The sequence below is a fragment of the Pleurodeles waltl genome, chromosome 5 (assembly GCF_031143425.1).
Source record: "Pleurodeles waltl isolate 20211129_DDA chromosome 5, aPleWal1.hap1.20221129, whole genome shotgun sequence".
Taxonomy (NCBI): domain Eukaryota; kingdom Metazoa; phylum Chordata; class Amphibia; order Caudata; family Salamandridae; genus Pleurodeles; species Pleurodeles waltl.
The window spans coordinates 1,861,806,358-1,861,825,511 of NC_090444.1; the positions used below are offsets into that span (position 1 = coordinate 1,861,806,358).

Here is a 19,154-nt window from a genome sequence, read left to right on the forward strand (position 1 = left end):
AACGGAGGCTAGTACAATGGCACACTAAAGGAACGGAGATGAGCAAAATGGCACACTAGAGGAACAGAGGCTAGTACAATGGCACACTAGAGGAACGGAGGCTAGTACAATGGCACACTAGAGGAACGGAGGTGAGCAAAATGGCACACTAGAGGAACGGAGGTGAGTACAATGGCACACTAGAGGAAAGGAGGCTAGTACAATGGCACACTAGAGGAACGGAGGTTAGTACAACAGCACACTAGAGGAATGGAGGCTAGTCCAAAGGCACAATAGAGGAACAGAGGCTAATACAATACCACAATACAGGAACGGAGGCTAGTACAACAGCACACTAGAGGACGGAGGTGAGTATAATGGCACACTAGAGGAACAGAGGTGAGTACAACGGCACACTAGAGAAACTGAGCTGAGTACAATGGCACACTAGAGGAATGGAGGCTAGTGCAACGGCACACTAGAGGAACCGAGGCTAGTACAACAGCACACTAGAGGAACAGAGGCTAGTACAATGGCACACTAGAGGAACGGAGGCTAGTACAATAGCACACTAGAGGACAGAGGTGTGTACAACGGCACACTAGAGAGATGGAGATGAGTACAATGGCACAGTAGAGGAACGGATGTTAGTACAGTCTCACAGTAGAGGAACTGAGGCTAGTACAATGGCACACTAGAGGAACCGACGTTAGTACAGTCTCACACTAGAGGAACGGAGGTTAGTACAATGGCACAATAGAGGAACGGAGGTTAGTACAATGGCACACTTTAGGAACGGAGGTTAGTACAATGGCACACTAGAGGAACAGAGGTGAGTACAATGGCACACTTCAGGAACGGAGGCTAGTACAATGGCACACTAGAGGAACAGAGATGAGTACAATGGCACTCTACAGGAACGCAGGGTAGTACAACGGCACACTAGAGGAACGGAGGCTAGTAAGCGGCACACTAGAGGAACGGAGCTGAGTACAGTGGCACACTGGAGGAACGGAGGCTAGTACAAAGGCACACTAGAGGAACGGAGGCTAGTACAACGGCACACTAGAGGAACGGAGGCTAGTACAACGGCACACTAGAGGAATGGAAGTGAGTACAACGGCACATTAGAGGAATGGAAGTGAGTACAACGGCACACTAGAGGAACGGAGGCTAGTACAACGGCACACTAGAGGAACAGAGGCTAGTATAATGGCACACTAGAGGAACGGAGGTTAGTACAATGGCACACTAACGGAGCCGGGGCTAGTACAATGGCACACTAGAGGAACGACGGTTAGTATAATGGCACACTAGAGGAACGGAGGCTAGTACAATGGCACACTAGAGGAATGGAGGCTAATACAATGGCACACTAGAGGAACGGAGGTTAGTACAATGGCACACTAGAGGAACAGAGGCTAGTACAATGGCACACTGGAGGAACGGAGGCTAGTACAATGGCACACTAGAGGAACGGAGTTGAGCACAATGGCACACTAGAGGAACGGGGGTGAGTACAACGGCACACTAGAGGAACGGAGGCTAGTACAATGGCACACTAGAGGAACGGAGTTGAGCACAATGGCACACTAGAGGAACGGGGGTGAGTACAACGGCACACTAGAGGAACGGAGGCTAGTACAATGGCACACTAGAGGAATGGAGGCTAATACAACGGCACACTAGAGGAACGGATGCTAGTAGAATGTCACACTAGAGGAATGTAGGTTAGTACAATGGCACACTAACGGAACCGGGGCTAGTACAATGGCACACTAGAAGAACGACGGTTAGTATAATGGCACACTAGAGGAATGGAGGCTAGTAGAATGGCACACTAGAGGAACGTAGGTTAGTACAATGGCACACTAGAGTAACAGTGGTGAGTACAATGGCACACTACAGGAACTGAGGGTAGTATAATGGCACTGTTAGAAATGGGGTCTTTGGTTAGCAGTCAGGTTTCCCCCGTCCAAGCAAGGACCCTCACTCTAGTCAGGGCAAAAGAGAAACACACCCCGGTTTACCCCGCAACCCCTTGGTGGCTGGCCACAACCAGAAATGCTTCACCCAGAAACAATTTGTAAAGTATTTGTACCAGCACACACAGTAATGCAGTGAAAACACCAAAAAATTACTCAACACCAGATTAGAAAATTAGCCAATAGTTATCTAAACAAAACAAGACCAAACTGACAAAAATCCAACATACGCAAGCGAAGTTATGAATTTTTAAAAGATGAAACTTCAGTATATCGCTTAGAAAGATAAATGCTTCAATAAGGTGATATCGCGGTGTCATGGCGGAGTAATTCCCAACAATCTGACGCTAATGGATCCAGTCACAGAGTCACAGGGACCCCCAGGTATAGCACCTTCTGAAAATGAGGAAACAAGCCGGTGCACATAGTCGGGGAATGTGGCTTCGCTGGATCCGATGCAGCGTCACTTCCGATGCGGAGGAGCGGAGGAGTGGAGGTGTCAAGAAGAGGCATTGGGTCCTTCCTGCAAAGCGGTGGAGGTGAGGCAGCATTGATGCAAAGCACTAGATCCGCGCACTTCCGGCGGATCTGCACACTTTTGGCAGGGTTGATATATGGAGGTCACGGCATGGTGCGGCAAAGTCGGGTCTCATGGAAGTCAGTGACACGGCTCTTCTGGACTCACAGAATTGCGGACTTCGACGGGGCTGCTGCGACATCGGGCCTGTGGTATGCAGGTGGCATTACGGAATCTAGCAGCGGCGTCAGTCCAGGGTCGTCCGAAGTCGGTTCACTCGTTTTTTCTTGATTTTCCACCAGCTCCTCCCTTCAAGAACCCAGGGTTTGAATTAGACACCACTTGGAAGGACAGGAGTCTCAGCAGAGAGTCCACGTGCTGACAGGGAAAGTCTTTGATGGCCCTGAGACTTAAACAACAGGAGGCAAGCTCAGTACAAGCCCTTGGAGATTCCTCTTGAGAGGAATCTACCACAAATTCCAGTATTTGTCGCCTTTCACAGGCAGAAGCAGGAACTGCAGGATGGACCAACAAAGCACAGTCACAGGCAGGGACAGCACTTCTCCTCAGCTTTTCAGCTCTTCTCCTTGGCAAAGGTTCCTATTGGTTCCAGAAGCAAATCTGGAAGATATCTAAAGTCTGGGGTTTTGGGTCCACTACTTTTACCCCTTTCTGTCTTTGAAGTTGCTCAACTTCAAATAAAAGTCTCTGTTGTTTACAGGACCCAGGCCAGGCTCCAGACACACACCAGGGGGTTGGAGACGGCATTGTGTGAGGGCAGGCACAGCCCATTCAGGTGTAAGAGACCACTCCTCCCTCCACTCTAACTCAGATAGCCCATCAGGATATGCCCCGGCTGCACCCCAGCTCCCTTTGTGTCACTGTCTAGAGGGAATTCACAACAGCCCAACTGTCAGTCTGACCCAGACATGGAATGCACAAGCAGGCAGAGTCACAGAATGGTTTAAGCAAGAAAATGTCCACTTTCTAAAAGTGGCATTTTCAATCTAACAATCTAAAAACCACCTTCACTAAAAGATGTATTTTTTAAAATTGTGAGTTCAAAGACTCCAAACTCCACATCTCCGTCTGCTCTCAAAAGGAAACTGAACTTTAAGGATATTTAAAGGCAGCCCCCATGTACACCTATGAGAGAGATAGGCCTTGCAACAGTGAAAACCGACTTTGGCAGCATTTCACTGTTAGGACATATAAAACACATCAGTACATATCCCACCTTTAACATACACTGCACCTTGACCAGGGGGCTACCTAGGGCCTACCTTAAGGGTGCCTTACATGTATAAAAAGGGAAGGTTTGGGCCTGGCAAGTGTGTACACTTGCGAAGTTGAATTGGCAGTTTAAAATTGCTCACACAGACACTGCAGTGGCAGGTCTGAGCCATGCTTACAAGGCAACTCATGTGGGTGGCACAATCAGTGCTGCAGGGCTACTAGTAGCATTTGATTTACAGGCCCTGGGCACCTCTAGTGCACTTTATTAGGGATATGTACAAAGTCTAGGCACATGTCTTCTTAAATATATTGTAAATACAATTAAATTCAGTCCCAACAAAGTCCAAAAATTCTTCTTTATTTTTTCTTATTAGTATCACTCCAGCCAAGCCAACGTGTTTCATCTGGGGTGTGTTGCCCACGACTTCCTATGGGCTTATTGTGGCTGTGAACAACACATAATGTATATTCTTTAATACACTGTCCAGAGTAATGTCTACATGCCACCAACCAGTTTTGTGCATTAACATTGATCACTCAATGTACATTAGGTGGAGACCAAGCATTACATAATTTCTTTGTACATAGCCTCAGTTCTGCCATATTTGGCATTTCAATCTGTTCATCTGTTGTCTAAACTATACATCAATGTATTCAAGCTACCTCACCCAAGTGTAAGCTGCATGCACTCACAAGTGAGCTTATAACCCCATTTATGGGGATCTACTAAAAGTATTCTTGTAGAATCCTGAGGCTATGTACAAAGACTGCACACTAGAGGAACGGAGGCTAGTACAGCTGCACACTAGAGGAACGGAGGCTAGTACAGCTGCACACTAGAGGACCGGAGGCTAGTACAATGGTAAAGTAGTGGAACGGAGGTCAGTACAATGGTACAGTAGTGGAACGGAGGCTAGTACAGCTGCACACTAGAAGAACGAATAACAGACGTGTTAGTCTTGGCAATGTCTTCACTGTCAAGAACTCAATAGAACTCTCACCACAAAAGTAAATTGTCTTTTTTCTACTTTACGTTTTTCTCTGCTGACCCAAACTTATTTCTGGAGACCGGAAATAAAGGAGCTGAGGAACAATGTAAGGCAGGGACTCCGGGGATTTGCACTTTTTCCAAGGGGGCTCCTGCGGCTGAAGAGAGGTGACAATATTAAATGTGATGTTTGCATCAGTTCACCTTACCTACTAGTGATCGTCTGTGTGTATCCTTGGAGAAGCATTGTGTATCTGTGATGTTCTTAAGCTGGGGGAAGGCACCCCCCACCTTAAGAATGAGCTGGAGCACCACCAATTAGGACTGACTGCATTTGTGCATCTCCAAGTACGCAAATTCTCTTGGCCCTACAAGGAGCACTTCAGCCCAAACCGCTAGGCATTGTCACCTCCACAAACAATGACCGGCCAAGGGACCCCCAAAGTTGTACCTGCCTCATTGGGATGATCTTCGTGGTATAGACAGCGAGGGCTGTGTGTCTGGATGCTCCCCACCACCACACACACATGCACGCATGCATGGACGCACGCACACACACACACTGGAAGTGCCTTGAGATGGCTGGTATGCTAATTGTCATGGCACACTTTGCTTGGCAGGATTGTTTGGCTTAACAATCATGCTTGACTTTAGAGACCCACACTGGAACGTGAACACACAGTTCGGATCACGCAGGAAGGGACTCTGAACCTAGCTCCCTCGGTTGCCCTTGTCTGGTCTGGGTACCATCCTAACGGGTAGGTATCGACATTCTATTCCCCCATGGATTCCCCACCAGCAATGGCAAGCACTTTATTTTTGTTCTTGTTGTTTATGCCATAAGGTACCAGGAGGTTGTTACCTTGAGGTCTATCACCACCAAATTACTGGCAAAGTCCCTAATGCATGTCTTCAAAGAGGAAACCATTAAAAACACGGGCACTTGGGTCATCTTTCTGTGGCATATCAGTGGGTTGAATTATCAACCTAGCACCAGTTCCCGTCCAGAAGCCAGTGGCATCTCTGAAAGGATTAACAGGAACCTGAAGAGCATACTGAAAGTCTTCGTTGAGAAGTATGGAAGCCAGTGAGATAAATATCATCTCTGCCTCGCCTTCACCTGTCGAGAAGTGCCACAGGAATCTACTGGGGTAAGTCCCTTTAAACTCCTATATCAGTGATTCCCAACTTTTTTACTTCTGTGGACCCCCCCCCCCCTTATCAGTACTGGAACCTGGGGACCGCACTGAATCATTATTGTGTCCGGGGACCCCCACCCCCAATGAGTTACTACTGAAAGCTGGGGACTTAATCTGTTAATAATATTACATTTTCTAAGCACTCATGGGCCCCCTGAGGAGGATTCGGGGACCACAGGTTGGGAACCACTGCTTGGAGGGCCACCGCCAGCAGCTCGGATCTGGCTGAAAGGTAAGCCTTCAAGGATGGGTGGAGGTTGTGACTCCCAATGTCTTCAGAAGCAGAATGGCCCTTCATGTGCCAGGAGAGCTCTGATGCTAAGGGTGGCAGGGGCTGTTATGAGAGGGTGGATCCTGAATATTGGCTACAGAATATCATGGTACACAAGTATCATAGACAGAATATTGATGTACAACCATGTACAGATTTTGTATTTCTAACTCCACATATAAAGACATCATGAATGCTCGGGCGTTTTGTTAAGCTGGAAAAAGGCGGGAACACTGCTGCATACCACTAACGTAAACGGGGCAGGGCCAAATGGGCGATGCTTAAGGTCATTTTGCGCATTTGATTACTTATGGTAATTAAAAGAATGAAGAATGGACGCTGGTCCCACCAGGAGATGACATGAGAGATTCCACTCGTCACAATCACTAGTGCTCATGTTACTCTGCATCACAAACGCTCAGGTTCTTTTGGTAAGCTGTAAATCAAGCTGTAAAAAGGCGGGAAGACTGTTGCTTACCACTAACGTACATGGGGAGTGGCTGAACGGGGGATGCTTCAAGGTCATTTTGCATATTTGCATACTCATATTAATTAAAAGAATAAAAGATGGACTCTGCTTTCTCTGTAGAGCTCCTGGACGACCCAGGGAGCAAATTTAAAAACAAGAGCGGGATGCCGTGCTTGTTTTTTCTAAACCAATTAGCAGTGGAATCTCTGCAAATTGGGAGCATAAATTTAAAAAAAAAACATTTTTTGGCCCCAGCGAGGTCCCTGTGGGAACCCACCACCTATTACCCTGCCCCTTTCAATTTTACTTAAACTTTTTTTTGGGACTCGCTGAGTCTAAGTCCCAAGATGGCTATCACCACTTCCTGATTGAAGTGGTGGCAGCCCATCATGTCTCATTTTGAGATCTCTGGGATCTGCGGACCCTTCACGTCCCTAGATATACACATTTTTTTTTGTTTACCAACTCCAAAACTGCAAAACAGATTTACACTAAATCACAAAAAGACATCTTTTAGGACCAAGATCTTGCTTTCTGCCAAATTTGGTGTAATTCCTTTCAGGAGTTCAGGCTGTAGTTGTGTTCAAAATCCCTGTTGGAAATTGAATAGGGAAAATCATTTTGGGACCACCCTCTATTTTGTCGGCCCACGCTTGATGAATCAACCCAAAACTTTCAAGACAACAGCTGAAGTGAGTGGCGTACTAGTGGTGAACATCTGAAACTAGGTCTTAACTATGACTCACCAATAGGCTGTGTATATATATATACTGGAAAAAATAAAGTTAAAGTAACGTTATAGTTAGGTGCGTATGTTAGTGATAACATTAACGTTTGAACTAAAAAAAAATGCAGAAATTTACCATTTATAACTTGCGCTCCCACCATGCACTGCATATGACCTCACGTATTACATGACTCATGACACTTTTGCACATATTGTTTTATAAACAGGTATAGCGATAGAGCTCTGAAAGTAAGTACAAAATAGCTCAGAAGGATATGAGGCATCAATAACACCATCACAGATACAACTCCCTTAGGGGTGGAAAGCATGGATTATGTGTAACATTGACCCTATTCCATACACTTCACATGTAGCTTAGTTCACATTAACAGTTAACCTCGGATATATGGGAGACCCTCGTTGCATACAGTGTCTATTCTGTAGGCAACTGTTCAGAGAAAGCCAAGTTTCTAAGAATACTAAACGTCTTTTGCAAAACAAATGCCCGACTACAGACAGCTCTTATCTGTATCAAACCCGTGACAGTCACCGAACCTACGTTGAGAAATTAAATTGATATGAGGAGAGAAGAGGGTCTGTACCACACTGTTTGCAGACAGTAAAACTCCCATGTGAAATACACTACAGAGTATTACAAAATATCTACTCAAAACAGTGCACACTCTATGCAACATGTGGCAACAAAGACACTTATTTGCTTAAAATAAGCAACGTCTGAAGGTGCTAAAGATGATACTAACTGCACTCTTCTTACTGTGGTGAACACTTCACAGATATACCATCTTCAGAATGCAAAACAGGCACATAGCTTAATACCTGGTGTGCGCACAGTTTTCTATGTTACGTAGAAACTGTCATGCTGACACAATTCTTTCTAATAACTCAAGGGTGCTTACAACACTTAGAAAGTTGTATGTAGAATCTCTGATCCACCGCAAACGTATTTTACTGAGCCTACAAAAACGTTTGTGGAACATTCTAAACACAAGCTGTCAACTTTCACCTGCAAACATTTATAACGTGTTCACACAGCTATGATGTATCAGGAGCACATGTGTTCTGAAAACACTTGCACCCATTAGCTGGACACAAGCTCTATAAACTGAGAAAAAGAAGTACTATTGTAGTTAAAGGCCACTATGTAAATTATAAATCAAACTAACACACTTGTTGGATGATGTCATCAGTGATGTCATCAATCATGTCATTTGAGATGTCATCAGTGATGTCATCAATTATGTCATAGGACATGTCATGAGTGATGTAATATGTGAGGCCATAAGCAGCGCATGGTGGGGAACACGTTATGGTTAGCTCTCTATAACTGAATTTCTGAGTTTTTTAGTTTAAAACCTTAATGTTATAACTGACATATTAACCTAACTATAACAGTACTTTAACCTTTTAATTTTTTCAGTGAACTTGTAAGGTTTTTTCAAAAGATAAAATAATTTTTATCACACCTAACTATAATGTTTACTTTAACCATTTTTTTTTTCAGTGAATTTTTCACTCAGTGTTTTTTTTTAATGTAATGCCATGCACAGCCTTCAGCCATGTGCAGCAGTGCGGTTGGCTGCAGGGCCTGGCCACAGGACAACTCCTAGCAGCGGGTTTGCCATAAGGTCTGACCCTGGGTATCCCTTCTCCCAGGGCCATGTTTTTTTTTAATCTAAGGGGAGAGGGTCGTGGCTCCCATCCCTGGGCCATCATCAGCCCGGGGACCCCATCTTCAGGTGCCACTTATTTAAATTAAGCAGAGGGAGGACCGCATGGCCCTCCCCACCCAAGCCTTGTTGGGCCCTGGGGACCCGAACCCCAGGGCCATTTCGAAAAATAAATCAGCCTCGGGGACCACATCCACCCGGGCCACTTATTTACATAAAGGGGGAACCAGGACCTCCCTCCCTGAGCATCTTAGGGCTTGGGGAACTCATCCCCCAGGGCCATGCATTTTATTTTAAGGGTAGGCCACGCAGCCCGTCTCCCCAAGCTGTTATTGACCCTGTCGAACCCATCCCCCACAGACATTTATTTACATAAAGATGAGGGGGGGGCACATGATTAGCCCTAGGGACCCCATCACCCAGGGACACTCATAATAAGAGGCCAATTTTGTCCCTGTGGACCCCATCCCTCAGGCCCTGGCCAATGATTAAAAGAGCAAGGGGCCATGCAGCCCCCTTCCCCTGGTCAATTTTGGCCCCAGGAACCCCATCCATCCTGCCCAATGATTTTAAGGGACATGGGGGCCATATGACCCCTTTCCCTGGGCTGATTTTGGCCCTGGGGACCTCATCCCCCGAGGCCCAGCCATTTATTAAAAGGCAGTGGGGGACCATGCGGCCCCCCTCCCCAGGCCGAATTTGGGACCGGGGACGCCATTCCCTGGGGCCTGGACAATTATTAAACAGGTGTGGGGGGCCACCTGAACCCCCTCCCTTGGCTGAATTTGGCCCTGGAAACCCCATCCCCAAGGGCCTGGCAAATTAATGGAATGGGGGGGGGCATGTGCCCCTCAACCTCCTGGGCACATTTTGGCCCTTAGGCATGGCTAATTATTGGAAGGTGAGGGAGGATGTGTGCCATCCACCTCCCTGGGCTGATTTTGGCCTGGGGACCCCATCACCCAGGGCCCGGCCACTTGTACCTAGGTGCCCTGGCTCCACCCAGGTCACCCATTGTGTATTGATGGGGACTGCAGTGGGAGCCTAAATTCCCCCCGGTCCCAGCCCACTCCCCGCCTCCTGTGGGAGCGAGCATTGCTCTTCATGCAGGGAAACAGATGAAAAAACTCTGCTCCCAGCAAGCGGGAGCAGTTTTTCTGCTCCTGCCCGCTGGGAATGGACAGGGCCGGCTTTAGTGCTGGTGGCGCCCAGTGCAACAATCTTCCCCCGGGACCTCCTCCTCGGTTTCCCTCACTACCCCCCTGCAAAAGTCCCCCTCATCTCGCCATAGCCCCTCTCTCACATACATTTAATTTGTTTTAAAGCACAGGTAAAGGCTGTCTTTACTAATCCACTCAGCTACATAAAATACAGATTGGTTCTTTGCAACAGGCATAGTAACTACTTTATGGCGAGTCAAAACTACCACTAGACAAAACACAAATATCTCTCTCACGCTCTCTCTCTCACTACCACGAACATTAATCACAAGTTACCTTGACATTTTTACTGCTGCTTGAAAGTTTGTTCCACAAGGAACTCTGCAGCAGGTGTTTTCAAATCGAAAGTTATTGCGAAGCACAGCGCCCCGCCCCGCTTGAGGACAGTGCCCCTCTTCCAAGTCAGCGCACAGTACGACTGGCTGTCGGCTGGACCAGTCGCACCCCTCTAAAGCCGGCCCTTGGAGTGGAGTTACTGTTTACTCACGCTTGGCAGGAGCTATCAAACCTCCTGCCAAGCGAAAGCAAACAGCTAAGTCCCGAGGGTGGGCACCTCAGGAGATAGCAGGAGCCAGCCCTGGGGGTGGTGGTCCCCAGAGCTATTAACGGTTCCTGGAGAGGGGCCATGCATCCCCACTCCATTAATATCACAGGACAAGCCTGGGAGGTGGTCCCCAGTGTCTTATATGGCCCAGGAGGGGGGCTGCGCGGCCCCTCCCAGTTTCAATTTTGTTTTGCAGGTCCAGGGGAGGTGGTGGTCCTAGCAGTTCCGCACAGCCCCCTTTCAAAGTTTCTATCTATCTATCTATCTGTATATCTATCTGTATATCTATATGTTTATCTACACAGATACACACACACACACACACACGTTGGACCTGGCCCTATCTACAGTCATCCCCAGACCTCATCCTCCTGTTTTGTGACACATTTTTGCTGGCTTTTAGGTAGTGGCTCACTTTACCACAACTAACCAGTGATAAAGTGCTTGAGCACTCTGCTTTAAACATGGTAAGTGTGCTAATCGGGCATAAACCAATTTTAATTTACTAGTAAGTCCCTAGTAGAGTGGTACTACCTGTACCCAGGGCCTGTAAATTAAATGCCACTAGTGGGCCTGCAGCACTGATTGTGCCAGCAGCAAAGTACAACATGTCAGGCTGCCTCTGCTTTAACCTGCCATTCCGACCTGGCAAAATAACCTTCTCCAGAGAGCTAGACACGAGGGGGCCTAGGCCCGACATGCCCGGTTACATGCCCCAGGGCCACATATTAAAGCTAGGGGTCACACGTGTGCACGTGCTAGCAGTGATAAACCGTCAAACCTTTTACAACAGTTCTACGCTTGTTTTCACTATTTTGATGGCTGTTTTTCCTTTGTTTTTACAAACGCCGCTTCACCTTTGTATGTGATGAAAAGACGATGTTCTTAGACTTCAGTGATGTGTGAAAACATCGACAAAGCGCAGTGCATTTGGGGTGGAGGCACCCCCGTAAGGGGTACCTGGGAGCAGTGGCGTAGCGTGGGTGGTCAGCACCCGGGGCAAGGCAAGTAATTTGCGCCCCCTAACCCGTGGATTTAGTCTCTTCCAAGATGTTGCGCCCGGTGCGGCCGGCCCCCCTGCACCCCCCACGCTACGCCCCTGCCTGGGAGCCGAAATGGAGACCACATGACTGACTCCCAGGGGACCAAGCAGGGCGGGGCGCAGACCTGGGAACCAGAAAGGCGGCCATGGAGAGGCCGATGCACTGAGCATCCTGCCAGCATGTGTCCTGGTGTCATGTGACACCACACACATCACTGCCTGCGCGCGGCAGGACTGAGTCTGCGATTCACTTCAGGTCTCCCTGTGCTTAGGATGGGAGACTCTGGCATCTGGCATTCACAGGGCATGTTACAGCTACTGACATCTCTCGAGTTCCCTCAGTCACCCCGGCTCCTCTCCGTCTCCCTCACCGCTCTCCCTCCAGTGCCCTCACTCACTTATCTCCCTCTAACTTCATCTCTCCCTCCAGTTCCCTCACTCTCCCTCCAGTGCCCTCACTCGCCCCATCTCCTCTTCCCCTCCCTCACCACTATCCCTCCAGTGCCCACACTCACTCATCTCCCTCCCTCTCTCCCTCCAGTGCCCTCACTCGCCCCAGCTCCTCTTCCTCTCCCTCACCACTCTCCCTCCAGTGCCCTCACTCATCCAATCTCCTCTTTCTCTCCCCTCCTCTCTCCCTCCAGTGCCCTCACTCTCCCTCCATTGACCTCACTCACCCCACTTCCTCTTCCTCACCCTTGATCTCACCACTCTCCCTCCGCTTCCCTAACTCTCCCAGCCTCCTTCCCCGTCCCTTGTCCTCCCTCACCTCCCCTGCCCTCGCTCACCCACCCTTTCCCGCACTCATCCCCGTGCCCTCACTCACCTCTCCCGATTGCCTTCACTCACCTCCCCCCGCCCTCACTTACCTCCCCCCTTCCCCCCGCTCACCCTACTCTTCCCCTCATTCACCTCCCTTTGCCCTCACTCACCCCACACCCACCCTTGCCCTCACTCACCTCCCCCCGCCCTCACCCACCTCCCCCCTTGCCCTCACTCATCCCCCTCGCCCTCACTCACCCCTTCTCCCTCCCCCTTACCCTCACTCACCCCCTTTACCCCCACTCACCTCCTCCCGGGCGCTCTCCTCCCCCCTTGCCCTCACTCATCCCCCTTGCCCTCACTCACTCCTTCTCCCTCCCCCTTACCCTCACTCACCCCCCTTGCCCCCACTCACCTCCTCCCGGGCGCTCTCCTCCTCCCCCCGGGGCACCGAGGCGCTGCTGCTCTCACTGGTCGCCGAGGCCGGGGGTGACATGGCTTCTGGACAGAGGCCCCCCAGGACCGTGGTCTCCCCAGCGCCGGGTGGCCCCGGGCATCCTCCGGCGGGGGTGCAGGGAAGTGCTCCAGCTCCACCAGGGAGAGCGAGATGCCGAGACGAGGGGGGCTGAGTCCAAGAACCTCAGTCCCAGATCTGAGAGTGATGGAGGGGTCGGGACGAGGGTCCCTAGAAAAGAGAGGACTCCCGGAAAAGAGAGGACCTCTAGGGAGGATGAGGGCTCCTGGGGAGGAGAGGGGCCTCTGGGGAGGCTGAGGGTTCCTGGAAGGAGAGGGGTTCTGGAGAGGAGAGGGGCCCTTGAGAGGCTGAGGGCCTCTAGGGAGGCTGAGGGCTCCGGGGAGGAGAGGGCCCCTGGAGAGGAAAGGGGTCTTGGGGGGGTTGAGGGCTCCTGGGGAGGAGAGGACCCCTGGAGGAGGCTGAGGGCTCCTGGAGAAGCTGGAGAGGAAAGGGGTCCTGGAGAGGCTGAGGGCTCCTGGGGAGAGGGCCCCTAGGGAGGCTGGGAGCACCTGGGAGAAGAGGGCCCCTGGGGAGGAAAGGCGCCCTAGGGAGGCTGAGGGCCCCTGGGGAGGAGTGGGCCAGAGGTGATACTGAGGTAGCGGGTTGAGGGAGGGTAGAGGGGAGTCAGGCTGGGCGGCTAGGACAAGAGGAGGACAAGGGACGCTAGGGGCCCTCTCAGGAATTCATGGGAGGCTAGGGGGACTCTCAGGGGTCAAGGAAGGCTAGGGGCCCTCTCTGGAGGTCAAGATACAAGAGGGGCCTGTCAGGAGGTCAAGGGACGCTAGGGGGCCTCTCAGGAATTCATGGGAGGCTAGGGGGACTCTCAGGGGTCAAGGAAGGCTAGGGGCCCTCTCTGGAGGTCAAGATACACGAGGGGCCTGTCAGGAGGTCATGGGACGCTAGGGGTCCTATCAGGAAGTCGGGGGAGGTTAGGAGGACTGTCAGGAAGTCGGGGTAGACCAGGGGGACTCTCAGGGGTCAAGGAAGGCTAGAGCCCTTTCAGGAAGTCAAGTAGGAGATGGGGTCTGTCAGGAGGTCAAGGGAGGTTAGGGGGGCCTTCAGAGGGTCAAGGAAGGCTAGAGCCCTCTCAGGGGGTCAAGGAAGAGCGGGACCCTGTCAGGAGGTCAGGGGAGGTTAGGGGGCCTCTCAGGAGGTCAAGTGAGGCTAGGGGGCTCTCAGGGAACAAGGAAGGCTGGATCCCTCTCTGGAGCTCAAGAAGGAGGAGAGGGATTCTCTCAGGGGGTCAGGAGAGACTAGGGGTCCTCTCAGGAGGTCAAGGGAGGTTAGGGGGGCTTTCAGGGGGTCAAGGAGGAGAGGGACCCTCTCAGGAGGTCAAGAGGAACTAGGGGCCTCTCAGGAGGTCAGGTGAGGCTAGGGGGGCTCTCAGGGAACAAGGAAGGCTAGATCCCTCTCGGGAGGTCAAGGAGGAGGAGAGGGAGCCTCTCAGGGGGTGAAGAGAGGCGAGGATGGATGGAAGAATGCAAGGAAGGCTGGAATAAGGCCAGGAGGGCTAGAGAAGCAATGGGGGTGTCACAAGACCCAATGAAGTTAAATAGAGCCTGTGGAAGCTCGGGTCCGCTGTCAGAAGGCCTGGGAATGTTTTGGAGTGAAAGGCTGACAGGAGGACTGGCCGTCCCGACAGGAGGCTGAGAGTCTGGCAGGAGTCTGGATAGGAGGCTGGAGAGGTGGTGACAGGAGGACTGACCGTCCAACAGGAGGCTAAGAGTCTAGCAGGAGGCTGGAGAGGCACGGGGAGGTGCTGACAGGTGGACTGACTGTCCAACAGGAGGCTGAGAGTCTGGCTGGAGGCTGGAGAGGTGCTTATAGGAGGCTGGAGAGGTGCTGACAGGAGGACTGACCGTCAGTAGGAGGCTGAGAGCCTAGCAGGAGGCTGGATAGGAGGATGGAGAGGTGCTGACAGGAGGACTGACTGTCCAACAGGAGTCTGAGAGTCTGGCAGGAGGCTTGAGAGGCATGGGGAGGTGCTGACAGGTGGACTGACTGTCCAACAGGAGGCTGAGAGTCTGGCAGGAGGCTGGAGAGGTGCTGACAGGAGGCTTGAGAGGTGATGACGGGAGCCTGGAAGGTGCTGACAGGAGGCTAGAGAGGCACGGGGACGTGCTGACAGGGGGACTGACCATCCGACAGGAGGCTGAGAGTCTGGCAGGAGGCTGGAGAGGCACAGGGAGGTGCTGACAGGAGGACTGACCGTCCAACAGGAGGCTGAGAGTCTGGCAGGACGCTGGAGAGGCACAGGGAGGTGTTGGCAGGAGGACTGTGCGCCCGACAAGAGGCTGAGAGTCTGGCAGGAGGCTGGAGAGGCACAGAGAGGTGCTGACAGGAGGCTAAAGAGGTCTAACAGGCAGCACAGATTCTGCAAAAGGCTGATTATGCTGTTTGGAGTGCTCAGAAAGCTGCTAGCGCTGAACCCCGGTGGTATCCACAATATACATCGAGGTTTGAAGATGCTGACATTTTGTTAACAGAGGACTAGAGGATGCTGACAGACAGCTGTGGATGTGCTGATCTCCAGTGGTATCCACTGGATACTGACACAGCTATGGATGTGCTGAACTCCAGTGGTACCCAGTGGATGCTGACAGACAGCTGTGGATGTGCTGATCTCTAGTGGTATCCGCAAAATGCTGACAGACTGCTGCAGATGTGTTGAGCTCCAGTGATACCCAATGGATGCTGACAGGCAGCTGCAGATGTGCTGATCTCCAGTGGTGCCCACAGAATGCTGACAGACAGCTACGGATGTGCTTAGCTCCAGTGATACCCAGTGGATGCTGACAGGCAGCTGCAGATATGCTGAACTCCAATTGTACCCAATGGATGCTGAAAGACAGCTGCAGATGTGCTGAGCTCCAGTGGTACCCACTGGATGCTGACACAGCTATGGATGTGCTTAACTCCAGTGATACCCAGTGGATGCTGACAGACCGCTGCGGATGTGCTGATCTCCAGTGGTACCTTCAGAAGGCTGACAGATAGCTGCAGATGTGCTGAGCTCCAGTGGTACCCGATGGATGCTGACAAACAGCTGCAGATGTGCTGAGCTCCAGTGATACCCAGGGGATGCTGACAGGCAGCTGCAGATGTGCTGAACTCCAGTGGTACCTGATGGATGCTGATAGACAGCTGCAGATGTGCTGAGCTCCAGTGATATCCAGTGGATGCTGACAGGCAGTTACAGATGTGCTGAACTCCAGTGGTACCCACAGGATGCTGACAGACAGCTGCGGATGTGCTGAGCTCCAGTGGATGCTGACAGGCAGCTGCAGATATGCTGAACTCCAGTGGTACCCAATGAATGCTGACAGACAGCTGCGGATGTGCTGATCTCCAGTGGTACCCACTGGATGCTGTCACAGCTACAGAAGTGCTTAACTCCAGTGATACCCAGTGGATGCTGACAGACAGCTGCGGATGTGCTGATCTCCAGTGATACCTTCAGAAGGCTGACAGACAGCTGAAGATGTGCTGAGCTCCAGTGGTATCCAGTGGTACCCGATGGATGCTGACAGACAGCTGCAAATGTGCTGAGCTCCAGTGATACCCAGTGGATGCTGACAGGCAGCTGCAGATGTGCTGAACTCCAGTGGTACCCGATGGATGCAGACAGACAGCTGCGGATATGCTGATCTCTAGTGGTACCCACAGGATGCTGACAGACTGCTGCGGATGTGCTGATCTCCACTGGTACCCTCAGGAAGGTGACAGACTTCAGCGGATGTGCTGATCTCCAGTTGTACCCTCGGAATGCTGACAGACAGCTCCTGATGTCCTGAGCTGACAGGTTGCTGCCAAAGTCCTGAACTACAGTGGTACCCAGTGGATGCTGACAGACAGCTGCAGATGTGCTGATCTCCAGCGGTGCCCGCAGGATGCTGACAGACACCTGCACATGTGCTGATCTCCAGTGGTACCTGCAGAATGCTGTCAGACTGCTGCCCAAGAACTGATCTCCAGTGGTACCCACAGGATGCTGACAGCTGCGGATGTGCTGCTCTCTAGTGGTACCTGCAGGATGCTGACAGCTGCAGATGTGCTGAACTCCAGTGGTACTCGATGGATGCTGACAGACAGCTGTGGGTGTGCTGATCTCCAGTGGTATCCACTGGATGCTGACACAGCTACGGATGTGCTGAACTCCAGTGGTACCCAGTGGATGCTGACAGACAGCTGCGGATGTGCTGAACTCCAGTGGTACCCAGTGGATGCTGACAGACAGCTGCGGATGTGCTGATCTCCAGTGGTGCCCGCAGAAGTCTGACAGGCAGCTGCAGATGTGCTGAGCTTTAGTGATATCCAGTGGATGCTGACAGGCACTTGCAGATGTGCTGAACTCCAGTGGTACCCGATGGATGCTGACAGACAGCTGCGGATGTGCTGACCTTCAGTGATACCCAGAGGATGCTGACAGACAGCTGCAGATATGCTGACCTCCACTGGTACCCACAGGATGAGGCTTAGGATGGAGATGAGATGATGCTGACATAAGGATGTTGAGAGCGCTGGCCTCCAGTGGTACCCACCGGATGTGCCTGGGCTGAGGATGCTGTTTCACTAGAGGATGCTGCTGAGCCACAGGGGTACCTACAGGATGGACCTAGAGATGAGAATGCTGGTAAGTACTGACACGGGGATGCCGACGGAGCTGTGCGCAGATGGGTCTTGGTTTAAAGATACTGTTTGCGCTTGAGGATGTTGCTGAAAGGCGGTTGGAGTTGCCTTGGTCTGAGGATGCTGTGGGATGCTGCGTTCCAGTGGTACCCATAGGATGCTGACGCCGAGGCTCCTGTCGGATGCTGCGCTCCAGTGGCACCCACAGAATGCTGACACCCGAGTCTCCTGTGGGTGGCTGTGGGATGCTGCGCTCCAGTGGTACCCACAGGATGCTGATGCCTGAGGCTCTTGTCGGAGGCTGTGGGATGCTGCGCTCCAGTGGTACCCAGAAGATGCTGATGCCTGAGGCTCTTGTCGGAGGCTGTGGGCTGCTGCGCTCCAGTGGTACCCAGAAGATGCTGATGCCTGAGGCTCTTGTCGGAGGCAGTAGGATGCTGCGTTCCAGTGGTACCACAAGATGCAGATGCCTGAGGCTGTTGGAGGCTTTGGGATGCTGCGCTCCAGTGGTACCCACAGAATGCTGACACCCGAGTCTCCTGTGGGTGGCTGTGGGATGCTGCGCTCCAGTGGTACCCACAGGATACTGATGCCTGAGGCTCCCGTCGGCGGCTGTGGGATGCTGCGCTCCAGTGGTACCCACAGGATACTGATGCCTGAGGCTCCCGTAGGAGGCTGTGGGATGCTGCGCTCCAGTGGTAAACACGGAAAGCTGAGGCCTGCGGATGCAGTCGGAGGCTGGAGATGCTGACTCGGGGTTGCTAAGGCAATGGTACCCACGAGAACGTCAGTGGATGCTGAAAGATGTCCACAGAGATGCTGAGGTCCAGCGGACGCCCAGGCGCTCCGGGTGGTGGATGAAGATGGAAAAAGGGCTCCCAGGTGCACAGGAGCCCCCAAGGCTACCAGGAGATGGTGGCGGCTGTAAACAAAGGCGAAGCAGAAGAGGGTGGAGGCGAAAAATAAAAGGGGTGAAAGCAACCGAGGCGAAGGAGCACGCAAAGGGGAGACGGGAGGGAGCGGGCAAAGCAGGGGGTACTGGGGGGGCAGGGGTCTGGGGCACCGTAGAGGGGAAGCAGTGCAGGTGTAACAGGGAGGGAAAGCAGGGGTCCGTGGGGAGGGGAGGAGCAGGTCTGTGAAGAGGAGGAGAGAGGGGAGGGGCAGCGAGGCTCTCCCATCCCTCCCCTGGGAGAGACGTGTGACCTTGGAGCTGGTGCCGCCTCCTTGTCGCGGCATGGAAGTGTTAAACTGCGCCCCCCCCCCACTGTTCACACCCCCCCGCCCTCCGCGCCATAAATCTTCACACCGACTCTGCGCGCCTTGAAGAGCTGACAGGCTTCTGGGAGTAATGCTGCCTGGCAGGGCTGGGGCAGCCCGTCTCCTG

General features: G+C 52.0%; 1 protein-coding gene across 2 annotated transcripts in view; it reads right to left on the reverse strand.

Annotated features, from left to right (window-relative positions):
- TMEM151B (transmembrane protein 151B) overlaps positions 1-19,154 on the reverse strand; it is a 149,219-nt gene that overhangs the window by 87,320 nt on the left and 42,745 nt on the right. The window contains exon 1 of one of the 2 annotated variants that reach the window (XM_069236384.1): positions 13,043-18,821. The exons of the other annotated variant lie outside the window; for it this stretch is intronic. Within the exon in view, the coding sequence (XP_069092485.1) occupies positions 13,043-13,123 (81 nt within the window). The 5' untranslated portion in view covers positions 13,124-18,821. Of the gene's footprint in view, positions 1-13,042; positions 18,822-19,154 lie in introns of those variants that run through there. 2 annotated transcript variants of the gene reach the window in all.